This window comes from Protobothrops mucrosquamatus, unplaced genomic scaffold (assembly GCF_001527695.2).
Source record: "Protobothrops mucrosquamatus isolate PMUCROS unplaced genomic scaffold, P.Mucros_1.0 scaffold2458, whole genome shotgun sequence".
In the NCBI taxonomy this organism is placed as follows: Eukaryota; Metazoa; Chordata; class Lepidosauria; order Squamata; family Viperidae; genus Protobothrops; species Protobothrops mucrosquamatus.
In genome coordinates, this window is record NW_015388530.1 from 276948 (window position 1) to 295615 (window position 18668).

The following is an 18668-nucleotide window of genomic DNA, read 5'->3' on the forward strand; positions in this document are numbered from 1 at the left end:
AGACAGACAGACAGACAGACAGACAGACAGACGATAGATAGAGGGCCATATATATATGTTGAAGGGGAGATTGGGAAGCTGCTCACCTGTCTGGATTGTCTCAGTGTTTGCCTAATAAACCACATCACTTTAAATATATTTGAGTGGTTACTGTGGTTACTGATAAGGATATTCCAGACTTGGTTAGAAGAATATGGGTTCAAGACGAAATGGAAAGATAATTCATGAAGCCAAAGAGCAGGTTATGAAAGAAAGAACACAGATAGTCCTCGACTCACAACAGTTCATTTAGTGATAGTTCGAAGTTACAATGGCACTGAAAATTTTTTTTTATGCTTAATGACCGTTGCAGCATCCTTGTGGTCACGTGATCAAAATTCAGATGCTTGACTCATATTTATGATGGTTACAATGCCTTGAGTTTACGTGATCAGTTTTTCGACGTTCTGACAAGCAAGGTCAATGGGAAAATCAGATTCACTTAATAACCATGTTACTAACAACTGCAGTGATTCATTTAACCAGTGTGACAAGAAAAGTCATAGAATGGGGCAAAATTCACTTAACAAATGTTTCACTTAGCAACAGAAATGTTGGGCTCAGTTGGACTACCTGTATAGATTGCATTAAATTGCATAGTGTTTAGAGAGTGTAGTGTCAGCATATGCAACCCAGATTCTGAATTAGCAGCAAAGGATGTTTTCTGATAGTAACTACATGTTCAAATGAAAGATGTCCACGAAAATTTCCTTTGTAGGATTAACAGTAAGGATTTTTGTCCTTCTATTGGAACGTGAGTTTGTCTGGAATTTGAAGAGCCATGAAGTTGGGGGGGGTGGGGTTCTGTAACTGCAAAGATTATGTAGAATTAGCATGAAAATAAATGAACGTATTTTCTACGAATCATTAACTGATTCCGGTTGATAACTACTATATTGAGATACAATTTTGATTTGGTTTTGTTATTTCTTGAAGATGAAAATGAAGAAGAAAGACCAGATGAAGCAGCTGCTAGGTGAGTATTTTTATAACATTATTTGTGAGGTGTAGAGTCAGTTTTATTCCTATTGTTCAGTTTTGAATTGAATATTTAGAAGCCGCATTTCTGCACTTGTCTTTAGGGTTTATTTTAAGAGTTTTATACTGTTTTTCTGAAAACAAGCAATTGATAAGAAATGAAAAATAATTTAAAAATGTTGCAGCATTAGAACCGGGTTAAATCAGCCTTCAATACACTAAAATAATGTAACATATCACTTTTGTTAATCAAATTGCCCATCTCACCAAAGTTTTGGAGTCACAAAAGCAAAATCTTTGGGGGCCTGTGCAAATGAAAGGGTCTCCATAAGGATTTAAAGTAGTTTAAATAATTTCATGGTCACATGTAGTTAACAGTAGACGAGCATGTGTGTAGCTCAGGGATGGTATGTCTTGTTAAAGCCAGTGCTTTTTTTGGAACTCACACATGTCATACAACCCGCCTTGCCTACCCTACAAGGTTCCATCCAAAAAGGGTGCTTGAACTCAGTTCTGGGCGTTCTATGAGAAAAAAAGCCCTGGTTAAAGCTATTTTATGAACTGAAAATATTTAATTACCATATTAAGTAATGTCATCTATGCTAAATTTATTTCAAATCCTAGTTGAATTGGAACCTTATGGACTGAAAAAAAGGAATTTTAATGAGCATTTTTCTGATTTACTTTTGTAATTAATATGATAAATCAGTGTTATTAAAATCCTATTCTACTCTGGCCTTGTGAGTAGAATCTCCTCTGAGTAGAGTCCTCTTATGAGTAGAGACCCTCTGAGTGTCAATACCGTAATTGTCTAGATATGTTAAAACTAAAATATATGTCATTTCTAAACTTAGATTAATTATAGGGTACAAAATATCACTGTTGAATACTTCTTCACACAATCTATGCTCTACAAGTTTTTTAAAGTGGTTACTTTAATACTTTAATAATGGGGACAATGAAAGAGATAGTAATGTATAATGTCACTGAAATCACATTAAATTAAATGAAACAAAGTATTACTCTGCTTAATTACTGAATGTATCTTTATTTCCCAGAAATAAAAGTTTTGCTGAAAAAGAAAGTTGTTTCTTTTCCTAGCAAAACCATAATTCAGAAAAACATTAGTATTTTCTATCCAATCATTTAAACTACACTTATTTTTTAAACCGATACCAGTGCCTGTAAACCAGCTAATGTCTCTTATTTTATCTTTAAGTGTTCCAACCCCAACAAGAAATGAAGAAGACACAGCAGCTGAAAATGGCGTAGTAAAAATGGTATTCCTTATAAAACAAGAACTACAGACATCTATATAACATTTTTTAAAATTTTGAGCAAGCTATTCATGAGGACCAATTGGATATAGACTATGGGTCTATAATTTGTTAGCGGTGGGTCTATTTTGGAAACAGAATGTTTGGGGGAACATCTTCCGTCCGTGCAATTTTATTGCATCACTTCCAAAGTGTAAAAAGCTTCCATGACAATCCTAGATTGGCCTAGTATAGAAGAGAAACTTATTTCTTTAGCATTCCCTGGAACATTTTGTCCCCAAAATGGAACATTTTGAATATCCCTATAATTTATTATTAACTTATTAGACTTCACTATGTGATAAATTCAGTCCGGAATGCAAATGTACTGAAATTGTCCTCAACATTGAAAGAATGAGGATAACTTTGCACATCTAATACTGAGTGATTAAATGATGTGCTAGAAAAGAGTGCAGGACTTTCCCCAATAGCTATTATCGGTTTGAGATTGCTGGCAGATTTCTTTTCACTTGGTGTGTGTGCCCTGTTCGTAGTGTTCCAGGTACCATTGTGCTTAAAGGTTTGAGAACACCTTCGAACGTTCAATATTATTGCATGAAATATGACCTAAAATGCATCTGTTCTCCACAGAAGTCCTAAAACTTGATTAAAAACTATGAGTCACAGGACATATTTCATTTCTCTATTGAGGAAAGTGATCCAAAGCTGTAGATTTGTGTATGGCAAAAATATGTGAACCTTTGCTTTCAATAACTGGTGTGCCCTCTTTGGACACCAATAACAAATGTTTTTGATAACTGTTGATCAGTCCTATACATCAGCTGAGAGGAATTTTAATCCCATTTCTCCATATAAAACCGTTTCAGTTCAAGAGATGTTGGTGAGCTTTCTTGCATGAACTGCGCACTTTGGGTCTTTCCACAACATTTCTATAGGATTATGGTCAGGGTTTTGACTTTGCCATTGCAAAACTTTCTTCTGCTTTAGCCATTATTTGGCTGTACAACTAATGTATTTTGGGTCATTGTCTTGCTGCATGACTCACTTGGTATTGAGCTTTAGTTCACAGACAGGTATCCTGACCCTTTCTTGTAGAATTTGCTGGTGCAATTCAGAATTCCTAGCTCCATCAGTGGTGGCAAGCCATCCTGGTCCAGAGGCACCAAAGCAAACCCAAACCGTGATACTGCCACCCCCATGTTTCAGAGATGGGGTAAGGTTCTTATGGTGGAACACAAGAGTTTGCCTTTTTCCAGAAGGTAACCCTTTTCATTAGATCCCCCAAATTCTTTGTTGGTCTTGTCCATCCACAAAAGATTGTTTCAGTAGCCTTCTGGCTTACTGCCTTTTCAAATAGTATCAAGAAAGTTAGTTGAACTGTATGTAATTTCTAATTATAGCCTTTTTTTTTTTTAGAAGGTGGCAGAGGCCGAAGATGACAGTGACAGCGATAGTGATGATGATGAAGATGATGTTCAGGTCACTATTGGTGACATTAAAACAGGAGCACCGCAATATGGGTAAGTTGTTAAAACCCTAAATCATTTGGATTTCAGGATCTGAGCTAAGGCAGACTTATGAAAAAATCCCTTCCTTTGAAGCCAGTAACAATTGCTTCCAGTTAAAGGACCCTATACTTTAAAAGCAAAAAGAGCAAAAAACCAAAATCTGCAGTATTCTACAGTATTTTATTTTGGAGTAAGCTCTATTTTACAAAACCTTGAACTAATAAGCAAATAAATATTGTCCTATACGCTAGTATTTCTACACCTTAAAATATCTCCTGTTCATTTCCTCATCTTTAGTCAACGTGCTACCAAAGTGCACAGCTTTGTTTACTATGGTGCTGTAATAATACTTCACCTTGTCTGTATAATTGGCAGGTGTTCACTCTCTTGTCTATCAAACGTTGCTATCTTGTTCTTTGATACGGCAGATTTCAAAAACCATATGAGTAATTGCTTTATACCAGGGGTGGGCAACCTTGGCTCTTTTATGGCTCGTGGACTTCAACTCCCAGAATTCCTGAGCCAGCCATGCTGAGGGGAAAGGGAGAGTTTTCCAAGCTGAGCCATGCTGGCTCAGGAATTCTGGGAGTTGAAGTCCACGAGTCATAAAAGGGCCAAGGTGGCCTACCCCTGCTTTATACGATTGGTTGTTCGTTGTAAGTCATTTAGGATTTTCAGCCAATTTGCAGCCTCATCTACATAGAAAAGCACGTTCACATCCCTAATCAACATGCCACTTGTGTCATCATAAACATGCCTTACACATTTATCACACCTCCTTCACATACTCCAGGCTCAATGTTTGGAGCATATCACTCCTGGTTTATATCAAGCACACGCTGCCCTTACCACATGCAGAAAAGTGATCTTATATTTGTATAAAATACTTCACAATTCAGCCCTGTTCATTTGCTGGGAAATGCCTAGCCAGGCAGTGAAGAGGAGGGCTCGGGCAGGGAGTTAGCCTCGAATTTTTGCATAACTGCAAGACATCCAGGATTTCCTCCCCCTCCCATTTTAAGCTCCATGGAACCTTATCTATCTATCTATCTATCTATCTATCTATCTATCTATCTATCTATCTATCATCTATCTATCTATCTATCTATCTATCTATCTATCTATCTATCTATCTATCTATCTATCTATCTATCTATCTAATCCAGTGGTTCTCAACCTTTTTAATGCCGCGACCCCAACTGGTCGTAAGTCGAGGACTAAACCGGTCGTAAGTCGAAGACTAAACCAGTCGTAAGTCGAGGACTACCCAACTGGTCATAAGTCGAGGACTTTCCCTGCCCGGGAGCGCCGCACATGCGTGGTTCCGCCCCCTGCGCCGGCAGAGGCGTAGCTGGCAAGCGGCAGAGACGGAGCAGGCCGACCACCAGCTGGCCCAGCCCAAGGGATCCGCCGGAAAAGGGGAAAAAAATGGCGGACAAAAAAATGGCGGACAGCCTTGCTTGGCGACCCCCGTGAAATGGTCGATCGACCCCAAATGGGGTCCCGACCCACAGGTTGAGAACCACTGATCTAATCTACCTACCTACCTACCTACCTACCTATCTATCTATCTCCAAGGGAAAGAAGAAGTCTGGGGAGATTAGTTCCAACTCTCCGCCTACATATCGGATTGTTTGCACCTGACATTATATCACGTGCTTTCTCTATATCGAACGTGTAATAAGCATTCCTTTTTCCCATTCATATATTTCTCAGTGAATTGATCAGCACATCTCTAACAGATACACAGGGTAGTTCCTCAGACTTGACCATTCGGTCAGTGACCATTCCAGGTTACTGAATGAATGGTCCTTGGAGCTTCCCAACAACTCTTGTGGTCACGTGATTGCAGTCCGGGTTCTTGGCCACCTGTTCTCACGTACGACGGGTTGCCAAGGACCCACGAAGACCGTACGATCGCCCTTTGCCACTTTTCCCGCCAGCTTCCCCGGGAAAGTCGGTGGGGAGGCTGACGGGGAAGGTTGCACGTTGCTGGGCAAGCCTCCCCACCCACTTGCCCTCCCCAGGCCCTTTTTTACCCCTGTCAATCACTCCTGTACCCCTGCAGAACCTCGCCTGCTGTCGTGTGAAGGGTGCAGAAAAGAGGCTGCCCTGATCTCATCTGACCCGCACTGTGCCTCTTGTGCCTTTCCTGACCCACACAGCCCTTCTCGTCATCCTTGCCCTCCCTCTCCAACCCGCTCTCTCCACTTGCTTGCTCCCAGCAGCCGCCATCAGCGTTCCTGCGGGCCTTCCTTCTGTATTCCTTCTTGCTTTATTCCTGACAGTTGCACTCATTAACAAAGTCTTCTGAGTCATTTTACCCAAAAGTTCAAAATGGGCTTTGCCGTTAAAAACACCGAAATGTACTTTTCAGTTGGAATTTAGAGTTATTTATTAGGAGCCGTGGTGGCGCAGCATTGCAGGCTAATTCTGCCCACAGGCAGGGGTTCGATCCTGACCGGCTCAAGGTCGACTCAGCCTTCCACCCTTCCGAGGTTGGTAAAATGAGGACCCAGATTGTTGGGGGGGAGGGGGCCAAGATGCTTAAGAGAGGGTTGTAAAGCACTACGGAGCGGTGTATAAATCTAGGTGCTATTGCTAAGTGCTGTTTCAATTAGTGTCACTTTTAGAGAAGTCCAGTGCTGTCTGTAAAATTCATTTTTTTACTTTGCTATAATAGATCTGAGGATCGTTTCATGCTCTAAAAATGCTAAATTAATTACTTTGTGTTACGTCCCAAATCATTTTATGCTGTTTTGAAACTTCAGTAATACTTGTCACAGTTGATAATAAATAATGTGAATATAAGTGTAGAGAGAGACACCCTACAGTGTGGGGTTTGCTCCCTTTTTAAGGCATGTACAGCAGCTTGCCTGTCAGTTTCAGTCGTATAAAACTAGCTTAAATACAAGCGACTGTATAGAAACTGAGAGCAAATGCCAAGTTCACTAGCACTAATGATGTTACCCAGTCGAGTAATGAACTGTGTGCAAGTAAACAGCCAATCTCAAGAGAGCACCAACAACTCCACTGTTCAATCTGAGCTACGTACGTTATTTTCCGTTGGGATCCAGGCACAAGGAAGAAAGGGGGGAAAAAACACAGTAAAAAAACCAAGATGGAAGTTGCGACTGTGTTTCCAAAAGACATTCAGCAAAGTGAAGCAATTGCACATTCCTCACTTAATTGGGAGTGCTGGAACTGGTAAGCAGTGTGGTCGTGTGACATTGTGCTTTACAATTATGTTAGTGGTGGAAATTAAGAGTCCCAATTGTCGCTGTCACCCGAGGACTACTTGTATGTGCGTGTATGGAAAACGTCCAAGTCTCTGTGCTGATCCAGAAATTGTCGCTTTCTTTTAACGCTGGTGTGAGTGCACACCACTGCACTTCCGAACACTTTTTTTTTAATCATTTCCTCAGCCGTCTTGTTCATCTTTTACCCTTTACTATAAAAATGTTATTTTTTAGGTATGGAGCAGCACCAGTGAATCTCAATATTAAAACAGGAGGGCGGAGTTACGGATCCTCGGGTAAGCATTTGCCGTGAGCTCAAAGAAAGAAAATAGGAAAAAAATATTGCTCTGCTCTGGACTGCAGTGTCTCTTAAGATCGTTGTCGCCGCGTAAGAGAACGTTTATAAGAACAGTAACTATCAGGCTCATGACTGCCATTGTGCAGGAAATAAGCACCTTAATTCCACTATAGGAACTTTTTAATAATGCGTATACGTGTCGTATAAAATAAGTATTCTTTTTTTATAGGCTCAAAAGTGAAAGGAGTTGACCTTGATGCACCAGGAAACATTAATGGTGTTCCACTGTTAGAAGTTGATTTGGATTCCTTTGAAGATAAACCTTGGAGGAAACCAGGTAAAAAAATTTTTTTGCACAGAAATAAAATAACATTGTAAAAAAAAACATGTCGTCGAAACTCCAGAGGTGAGCAGAACTTCGATTGCCTTGTTTTAACTAAACGCACGAAATGCGTTCATAATTCCTATTTCATGGAGAAATTTAATCACAGCATGTTGTAGACCCAATACTTGTCATAAAGCTACTTCCAAGAGGTAGGGAAAATACAAGTATTAACTCAGTTGGATTTGATGCATGAGAACATGTTGTTGCGTGTTTTGCATTTTTACCTTTTTCAGTTTTTTACTCGGAATGTTTTGATTTTTTTTTAGCTACTTCGGCTTATCTAACATAGGAAAGAGTGCCTCCCCTTTGAAGCACCGCTAAGCAATAAAACATAGCTAAGTGGTTGTGAGAAGTAAACAAAAGAGAGTGCTGTAAAAAGAGGGTCTTTTTCTCAAAATGGTTATTCAGCTGCTTCTCATTTTGGAAAACCAGTAGCTAAGAAAGCGTTGTGGAAGGGCGGATTCTTCCACATTTTTATAGTAGCTGCATTTAACTCCTAGACTGTTTGTGGTTTTCTTTTAAGGCGCTGATCTCTCAGATTATTTCAATTATGGGTTTAATGAAGAGACCTGGAAAGCTTACTGTGAAAAGCAAAAGAGGATACGAATGGGACTTGAAATTTTACCCGTTACCGCAGCGACAAATAAAATCACGGTAATGAAAAGAATCTCTTTGTTTCACCATTGTAGAACCATTTTCCTTCCAAAGTTAGACTCCACACACAGTGTTAGCAACCCTTGTGTGGTTCCAACAGTTCACTCCCTTCCTTCCTTGTTCCTACCATCCAGCCATTTTGCTCCATTTCCTTGTTGGCCTCTGTGTTGGTAATGTGGAAATCACCAACTGCAACTAGCTTGCAACCTGTTGTTAGTTGTGATGTAGCCCATCCGTCCATAATGTGGTGTTTTAATGGGCGATGTGTTATTTAACTTAGGCCGAAGACATTGCTATGGAAGTAACGCCAGGGGCAGAGATTCCAGATGGCACATACAGTCTTTTTAAGGTGAATGTTGGTAAAGTTTCCTTAGTCACTCTAATTAACTGTTTGCCACACCACTTCCAAGTTTTGAGTCTAAACACAAAAGTGGGCGTAGCTGGTTCTTTCCAGTTTTTTTTTTTTTAAAAAATAACGTTCTCCAGATGTGCTGCATGTAGAATCACGTATTTTATCTTTCTTGTTGCAACCCTTATGATTTGATGGCATAATGTACTAATGATTGCTGTGACAGTTACGTAATGTGTATGCTGCATTATTTTAGTGGGATACGTCGCTCCGTTACAGATTTCATGTATCGTTTTTGGTCTGGTATTTGATCCTTGCTTTCTCTCTCTTGGTGGTCCAACTCAAAAATGAAGTTCAGGCAGAATTTTGCTGACCGAAGAAGTTTATTCTCCATGTAAGAATGTGCCCAAAACAGAACATGTGTGTAATTTTGAATCTGAAACAAAACAAAGGCAACCATAATTTTCTGAAAGGTTTGCCATTGATGGGGGAGGCGTAGTGTGATGGAAATGAACCCTGGAATGTTTTTATTATTATTTTTATTTCTGCTAAAGCAAAATGCACAGGATACAGGCTAATTTGTGCCACACTTATTCTCCTGCCTTCGTGTAGCATTGCTGCATATCCCATTGTGCACCTCATCCTTTTGCAGTGTCGTCTTTTCCCGCCTGGACTGTTGCTAATAATCTTACTCTCCCTGCCTGAAATACTACTTCCAGTAACAAATCATTTCAGCCCATAAAACAGCTCCCTAGCTGAATCAACCACCCATGTTTTTAGACACAAGCCACCGAAAACAACTGCTCCATGAACAGTTCATGTACAAATACTTTCGCACATCCTTCCCTTTGTATGTAAAACATCATTAGATTGTCGTAAATCAGGATCACAAACGTGATTAACAGCCATAGATGGTAATCGCCAACCTCTAATATGCCCTAGAGGACTTTAGTTGTTAGGCTCGGTGGCATCGTGAAGCAGCAAATTCGAGATTTTTCTTGAGTGCTTCTAAGGCTGAAGACAATTCTAGACAAGACTTTGTGGTGGTAGAGCTTGAACGCTCTGCTGGGTTGAGAACTGCTTCATGCCAGTGTAAGAAGTTATCAACTAGATCAGTGGTGGCGAACCTATGGCACGGGTGCCAGAGGTGGCACTCGGAGCCCTCTCTGTGGGCACCCACACCGTCTCCCCAGCCCTGCCTCCTCCCACAGCCCCCTCCTCAGCAGCAGTCCCCCCGGAGGAGAGCTGCCCCTGTGCGCGGCCCACACGAAGCAGTGCAGCTAAGGACATGGTAGCCAGACAGCGGGGACAAGACTCCACCCTTGCGCCTTGTTGCACGCAGGTGATGCTGTGGGGCATGGGCAGAGGGCGTGGCCGCCATGGTGCTGCTGGTGGGTGGCCCAGTGGGTAGGGCGGAGTGGGGACGGGGGGGCAGTTTTTGGGCACTCGGTCTCTAAAAGGTTCGCCATCACTGCTGTAGTATAAAGCACTTTTGACTATACGAAGGATGATCTTCAAGGACATGAGATTCCCAACCCAGTGTCCTACTGCACTTCTCTCACCATTTCAAATGTTCGGCTACTGAATTATAGTTTCTCAATTCAAGAATAAGCTTCTTTCTCCGGGGCATCTGCAAAGAAGGGTTTGGAAGACTTTAGATCAGTGGTGGCGAACCTATGGCACGGGTCCCAGAGGTGGCACTCAGAGCCCTCTCTGTGGGTACTCGTGCCATCGCCCCAGTCCTAGGCCTTCAGCTGGGTTTTATAAAACCTTTTCGCTCCATCGCGTGTGCAAAAAAAAAAGGTTCAATCAATCAGTCAATTTCAACTTCTCGTGGAAAAAAAAAAGATCTCGCAAAGTTGGAATTGATTGATTGAACTTTTTAGTCCCACCCAGTCTGCTGCTACCACCGCAGCCACGCCCACCCAATGGGCCACACCCAGCCAATGGGTCACACCTGCCCGGGACCTGACGATGCATAAGTGGGTTTTGGGTTGCAGTTTGGGCACTCGGTCTCTAAAAGGTTTGCCATCACTGAACTAGATACATGGTTATCATTGACTAGGCCAGGGGTAGGCAACCTCTGCTCTTTTATGATTCATGGACCTCAACTCCCAGAATTCTGGGAGCTGAAGTCCATGAGTCATAAAAGAGCCGAGGTTGCCTACCCCTGGACTAGGCATTTGAGAATGCCTGAGGGGAAAAAATGCACATCAAGTTAATATGTGTCACTTACGTGATATGAAGAAATGGATAGGTCAGGGGTAGGCAACCTTGGCTCTTTTATGACTCATGGACTTCAACTCCCAGAACTGAAGCGGCTCAGAAATTCTGGGAGTTGAAGTCCACGAGTCATAAAAGAGCCAAGGTTGCCTACCCCTGGGATAGGTACTTAGAAACCAATATATTTTTGAGAAAATTGTCTTAGTTTTGCCATAAGGCTAATTTTTATTTTTTTACACTAACAGATAACAGTTTAATAAAACACAGCAATGCATGCAATGTGCTTATTTTCCCATGAAGAAAAACTTCAGTTGTTTTGTTTCATTGTTTTAATAAAATGCTATTTTAAAACACAATAGAAAAGGGATCTCGTGGAGAATGTTTTGGCTGGTTGGCTCCCAATTATTCTTTTTTATTCTCCTGCCTGTAATAGGCTGGAGTATTTTAGCCTTTTATTAGTTGAAAAGGAAAACAGATGTAAATACTGACAGTTAGTTCAGGTTACACATTTTATGTTCACAGGGAATATGTATAGAAATTTTGGATAGGGAGCCATGTTTTCAATCAGTGTGTGCAGTATTTGTTCAACATTTGATACTGAAGAATTGGTATAAGGTAAATATAAACAGGGCTAGTGTGAAGATTTAAATTGGCTTCCTTTTGTTACTTTTTTTAAAAATCATGTCTATGTACTATTTTATTTGTACATATTACCTAAGAGACTTTGATCAAGGCTACCTCATAATTGAGGATTTGAACCACATTTTCTACATTCTACATTCAACTCCAGATTTATCAACATCACAGGTGTCTGAGCAGAGGTGTGCTTTTCTGTAATATTCCATAATGCTACAATGTCCATTCATGCTTTTCACTAATGTAATCTGATGAAAAATGTGAAAACTATCGATTGTTGTTATATAGAAGTAGAACTCTACGTATTCTAATGCTCCATCATAACCTGTTAATCACTTTATGCTTTCCCCAAATAGGCAGAGGATGATAAACTCTAGTGCTCTTAAAGGGCTAGAAAAGAACATTACTATAGTTTACAGTGTTTTTTTTTTAATATACAGTAAGAGCTATGAAACTCTTCCCTCAACTAGTATTAGTGCAGGATATTTTGCCTATCTTATTCAAAATAATCTTTTTTTAAAAACAGAAACTATGCTTATAACCCTACAGTATTTTTTGCTTCCCCCTTACCTGAGGATCAATACATTTTTGTTCCCCCACGAATAACTGCCAATTGTTTAGGTTTTATTTGTCTTATTATGCATACAGCTCAATTTGCTTTGCTTAATAGCAAGTGGAAGTTATTGTGAACCTTATCAGTCTTTAGGAAAATATTAGTCTAGGTTTTTAGGCTTTGCTTAATAATTATTATTTTTTTTTGCATGTTTGACTTTTTGATGCTTGAGAAAAGTAACGTAAGGAGTGATGGAAATAGAGCACGAGATGCTTAGCTACTTTTCCGTAAATATGCCATGTGGAGCTGTTTCCCCATAGTGGAGCTGAGTTTGACTGGTAGAAGATTGGTTGGTTAGAAGTACTCTATAATTCTCAGTTTTTATTCCTATTCCATACTGAAGAAATACACTTTTGTTAAAGATTTTGCAGGGGCTGAAGCATTAAAAACACAAACCGTTGGTGGCTTCAAACTGTTACTTTGATTTTTTTTTCCCCCCTGCTTCGTAATACTACAGATTAAATTTTAAATGACCCTCCCCTGTTCTGAAAACAATTTATTTTTTCAGGGTGGCTATTGGAATTTTTGAGAAATGACATTTCCTTGGACAAATGAAGTAGGGAGGGATTTTGAATGGAAGCCACAATAACCAGTTTGCTAGTGTGAGCATTTTTATTTAGGAATTACAGAATTTTGTTGCTGTTGTAATTTATTGGAAGAGATCCTTTATTTTGCAATAGGTAATGCTAATGAAGAAACTTTATTCCAAAGGTGCAGCAGGGCAGAACTGGAAATATGGAGAAAGAAGTACCGCTTCCACCAGTCAAAGCTGAGTTTACATCTCCCCCACCCTTATTCAAGACAGGAGTCCCATCGAACAGGTCAGTTGGTTAGTCAACATTTTTGAACAGCTGAAGACAGAAAATGTTTCCAAGTTGCCATCATCCCTTTTTAAAACTGAACAAAACATCACTACCTTCTCACATCTTGTGTTTTTCATCCTTTGGTTGTAAATCTTGATATAATTTGAGATATAGACTGTCAGCGGCAATCAGTAATTTGTAGAACCTCTGAATTGGTAGTCAGTGATAGTCAACAGGGATTATTTGCATCTAAATAACATGTTGATGCTATTTTAAGTATGTTTAGAAGCCAGTTGATTTTTGATTATATTTTACAAAGGTTTATACTATGCATTTATTTTGGGCTGAGGTCACTACTTTGAATTCCGTAACGTTACTTCTATATTGTTAAGCATATATAAACAAACATTGCCTGGCAGCTTAAACATAAATATCTATAATTTTTGTGGTTGGATCAGACCTGTTTGGGATAGGCTATAGTCAAGGCTCTTGTATTTGATCAATTAAAAAAAAATGCACATTTATTTTTGAAGAGGTCATAAGACTTGACTAACATTGGCCAAATATATAAAGTCAATACGTATTGAGCATGTAGTTGAATGACATATTAGGTAAGGCAAAGTAATACAATCGGAAAAACGTGAAAAGAATTACATTGTTTTCCTTTTAAGTCGTTATTTTCTTGCAACCTGCTTAATTTCTTTCATGATGCTTTATTTCAGACTAAACTGATTTTGCTGACATTCTTATTAATTATCTATATAAATAAAAATGTAAATGTTCGTTTGTTCAAAATCTTAAATCTCCGAACGTTCTTCACCGATTGCTTTGAAATTTTGACACAACGTTGCATTCGAATACGTGCGTGTTTTTATATACCTACTATTATATAGATGTCACACCTGTGACAGGTAAAAACATGCTTTTTTAAAAAAAACAGCGCCATCTGTTGGACGTAAAAGCAACACACGCTTTTACCAGACTGAGCCACAGCAACGCGTGGCCGGGTACAGCTAGTTATATAATAAGATAGTTTGACCACAAGCTCACAATCCTGTTGAATCCTATTGAAAGCTAATAATCCTGTTTTGTACGATATACGTTGGCCTCTACTGAATTCATTTGGATTTTCTCAAATAAATGATCATAGTTTTTTGTGTGATGAGTATTTTTCAACTAGATGTTGGGTGGGGGGAGTTAGAGCATGAGTCCAAGATTGAGTGGCCTTCTCTGAAGCCTGCCTGCTCCTGAGCCAAAATATTCTCAGTTTTGATCTAGTCCATGAGCTTGTTATAAAATGTCTGGTGTATAGTTTGCTGACCACAAGGGAGGTTGATGGGAGGTTGATGTAATTGGCAGGTAGATCTCTGCCTACTCTTTTGTGGATGAGGATGACCACAGCTAGGCTCCAATCATGGGGGATCAACTATTGACGCAAGTGAAGCCAGAACAGGGACCCACCTGTCTAGATTGTTTTGGATCACCTCTGCTGAGATAAAATCATTTTCTTCAGGAACTTTCTTTGGTTTCAGGTGTTTAATCAATTTGATCATTAGTTTTACTTTTTAAAAAACTGCATTTACCTTTATTTTTACTTTTGATGAAATGCCCTGGTTGTTCTAGTCCGTTTTAGCTTAAAATGTTCTTAGCAGATCAATCTGATTTCATTTCTCTTTCCACAGCCACGTACTGCTTAATAGTCTGCACAGTACGCCATAGTATTAACTCTAATCCCTCTTAGATATTTTAGAAAATATATTAACTGATCTATGTATTCTGCTTGCTGGTCTACGGCCGAATAAAGATTGATTGATTAGGGGTTTTTTGTGTGTGTGTGTCCCTATAAGTAAGGGAAACAAGAGTATTTGTATTACATTACGAATATTGAAAGCACTGGCCATTTTTTTATATATTGCCCTTTTCTTGGTATGTATGTATGTGTGTGTGTGTGTGTGTGTTAGGGAGAAGAAATGCCAATTTCTACTCATATGAAAAGATTGTACAAATTTCAGATGGGGAAAAATTGACATTTAATAATAACAATAATAATAACAATAATAATAATAATAATAAAGTTGGAAGGGGCCTTGGAGGTCATCGAGTCCAACCCCCTGCCCAGGCAGGAACCCTACACCATTTCAGACAAACCTCTATATTTTAGGCCCAGGCCCAGCAATTTAAAAGTGTTATATTTAATTCCTGGATTCTATAAATGTTACAATTGTTTTGCCATATATATATAGTTGCAAATAACATAAAAGACAGACGAATGACTCCTGGTGTGTGTGTGTGTGTGTGTGTGTGTGTGTGTGTGTATATATGTATAACTTTTATCAAGCGTGATTATGAATGGTTCTATCTGTGTTGATGCTGATGGTGAATCAGAGAATCTGAATTGTTTTTCTTGAAACAAAACAGAAAAATAAACCAAAAGCAAATCAAAGCTTCTTTCTCTGCATCTGTACGGTACCTGGATAAAGCCAGCTCTATTTGGTCATCTTGCTGGAGAAGTCAATAGTTTGTGTATGTGTGCTTTCACTTAGGTCAGGGGTCTTCAAACTTGGCCCTTTGATGACTTGTGGACTTCAACTCCCAGAATTCCTCAGCCAGGCACACTGGCTGAGGAATTCTGGGAGTTGAAGTCCACAAGTCATCAAAGGGTCAAGTTTGAAGACCCCAGACTTAGGTTAATACGAGATGCAGATTCCACTGAGTTAGTGAATATTGTTAAAGCATCTGTAGACCACTATTAGAATGATCCGGCCTGCCGGAATCGCAGGAAGGTGCAGCTGGGGGGGCAATTAATGTGAGAGAGCGAGGGGTAGAAAATAGTGTCTGATAATAGGGAAAGGTAGAAACATAAGAAAAGAAAGACCTAGAACATTTATCTCACCAGAAACAGCGCCTCTTCTCAGTCGCAGATGGGCCCTGCAGTCAGAAAAAACAGTTCAGGCAATGTGAAGTGGCAGGCTCGATACGGGAGATCTGAGTCACCTGAACTAAGGTAAGAAACATTTAAAGCATGTGATCTTTTTTTAAAAAAAAAATAATAATGCCATATTTTTCCCTCAGTAGATGGAATTCGACTGGACTTGGGTACATAGCCTGTTTTACCAACACTGATTTGGAAGTATAAATACAGATTAATCACGCTAGTAATGCCCAACTAGATTCTGGGAATTGTGAGGAGAGTATGTTATATGTATACTTCATTACAGAATTGGAAAAGTATTGAAATTGAAAATATAATAGTGTTTCTGGGTTAATTTTATCAAAGCCGGTTAGGATTTTCCCTCTTTTTTTTTTTTTCATGACGATCATAAAATGAAGACATGGAACACTGCTATTTCACTTAGGGGTAGCAAATTTCACGAGTACCGATCCATTTTTAAATTATTTTCTGCCCCGGGATTGATCCTGTAATTTTTTTAATTCTTAACTCAGCAAATTTCTTGAGTACCGATCCATTTTTAAATTATTTTCTGCCCCGGGATTCATCCTGTAATTTTTTTAATTCTTAACTCAGCAAATTTCACGAGTACCAATCCATTTTTAAATTATTTTCTGCCCCAGGATTCATCCTGTAATTTTTTAAATTCTTAACTCAGCAAATTTCACGAGTACCGATCCATTTTTAAATTATTTTCTGCCCTAGGATTCATCCTGTAATTTTTTTAATTCTTAATTCAGCAAATTTCACGAGTACCGATCCATTTTTAAATTATTTTCTGCCCCAGGATTCATCCTGTAATTTTTTTAATTCTTAACTCAGCAAATTTCACGAGTACCGATCCATTTTTAAATTATTTTCTGCCCCGGGATTCATCCTGTAATTTTTTTAATTCTTAACTCAGCAAATTTCACGAGTACCAATCCATTTTTAAATTATTTTCTGCCCCAGGATTCATCCTGTAATTTTTTAAATTCTTACTCTGCTAGTAGTTCCTTTATCCCCACGGTAAGTGCTGTGAAAGTGTGTTTAGTAGTTATATGATTTTTTGCTCAAAATTAACATGTTGATTGCCTCTCATTTTAATACTTTTAAAATCCTACATTGTTGCCAAAATATTTCACTTCTTCAGCTTTAGAAATGTAAAGGTAGATAGCGATTTTTAAATAACAATTAGGAATTGAAAATGTAGGCAAAATTATATGTATGTAATTTACAATTGATATTCAAATATTTGCTATTTCTACCTCAGCCAGGTGAATACTGGCAGTTGAGAATAATTCCTGAGAAATAGAAAAGTTTTATATGGCAGTTTGTGTCCTTTTTGGAGAAATAGCATTTTAGTTTTATTTTATTTGTTTTTGATAAGAGACAATACTGTTAAAAATGTATGGGATTCATTTCATTTGTTTCAGCGAGGTGGAAGTTGTAGCATTTTGTAGAAAAACCACCTGCAACGTAAGTTAGAGGCTTGATTTCTTTGTGTCTTTGTCATAAGGACGAATAATACGGCAGATTTGGTTAAAAAAAAATTGTCATTGCATCAAAATCTTTTGGAGATGAAGCAAGGCTGTCCTAGAAAGGTTTTTTCTAACTCTGTATAGAAATAAAAGGATTGCTACTATTAAGTTTTTGAATGGAAGTCAGCAATCAAGGTTTTGGAAATTGCATCTGACTTGCTAGGATGAATTACCTGTGCCTACTTTGGGTCACAACTTGTTTTAACAGCAGAAGCATAGAAACATAAAATCATAGGGCTGGAAGGGACCTTGGAGGTCTTCTAGTCCAACCCCCTGCTCAAGCAGGAGATCTTTTACCATTGTTTGTCAGCAACAATCCTGATTAAAGCAGATATGTAAATTACTTTTTCTTGGGGATTTTATACTATTCATTACAGCAGCCTTCCATAGCCTGATGCCCCTCAGATGTATTGAATTTCAGCTCTCCAAATTCCTGTCTAGCATTGCTGGCTAAAGATTGAAATCCACATCTGGAGGGCACCAAATTGGAATAGCTGATGTAGAAAAAAAAAACTATATTTCCTGCGCTTTTAGAAGCCAAAATAAATCCCTGTGCTTAAATTTTTTCAAAACAATTGCACTTATTTTAACGTTTTTATGAAGTAAGATTTTGTGCTTCCCTTTTCAGGCGACTACCTGGAGTAATAGATGTGATTGGACAGACCATCACAATCAGCCGAGTAGAGGGAAGACGGCGCGCCAATGAGAATAGCAATATTCAGGTTTGTTTTTTTAATAAATGTAAAACAAAATAACCTCCGCCCCCAATTCCAAAAATATGTTTCCATCCTACATAAGTAGAGAAGATGAAATGACACTATGTGTTACAGTTGATATGTAAAATAAAAAAATAAATATGACTTACAATCAAGCCATGGATGTATTCATTAGATACCTGGAATAGAAGACGTTGGAGAGAATTTCAGATTGAAAGATTTTGAATCTGCTTCTAGTGAAGGAATCATTCATTTTAGCGGGTCGTGTGTTCATTGCCGTCCCCAAAGATGCAGGGCAGGGGTCTTCAAACTTGGCAACTTTAAGACTTGTGGACTTCAACTCCCAGAATTCCTCAGCCAGCTAGAGCTGGCTGAGGAATTCTGGGAGTTGAAGTCCACAAGTCTTAAAAGTTGCCATGTTTGAAGATCCCTGATGTAGGGGCTTTTTTATGCAATATAGAACACTGATTGGTGGCACGT

General features: G+C 39.0%; 1 protein-coding gene across 1 annotated transcript in view; it reads left to right on the forward strand.

Moving 5' to 3' along the window:
* FIP1L1 (factor interacting with PAPOLA and CPSF1) overlaps nt 1-18668 on the forward strand; it is a 38899-nt gene that overhangs the window by 1002 nt on the left and 19229 nt on the right. Inside the window, exons 2-11 of the mRNA XM_015825044.1 lie at nt 976-1015; nt 2237-2297; nt 3711-3814; nt 7276-7337; nt 7569-7676; nt 8248-8378; nt 8659-8727; nt 12911-13020; nt 15899-16006; nt 18101-18194. Of these exons, the coding sequence (XP_015680530.1) occupies nt 976-1015; nt 2237-2297; nt 3711-3814; nt 7276-7337; nt 7569-7676; nt 8248-8378; nt 8659-8727; nt 12911-13020; nt 15899-16006; nt 18101-18194 (887 nt within the window). The remainder of the gene's footprint in view (nt 1-975; nt 1016-2236; nt 2298-3710; nt 3815-7275; nt 7338-7568; nt 7677-8247; nt 8379-8658; nt 8728-12910; nt 13021-15898; nt 16007-18100; nt 18195-18668) is intronic.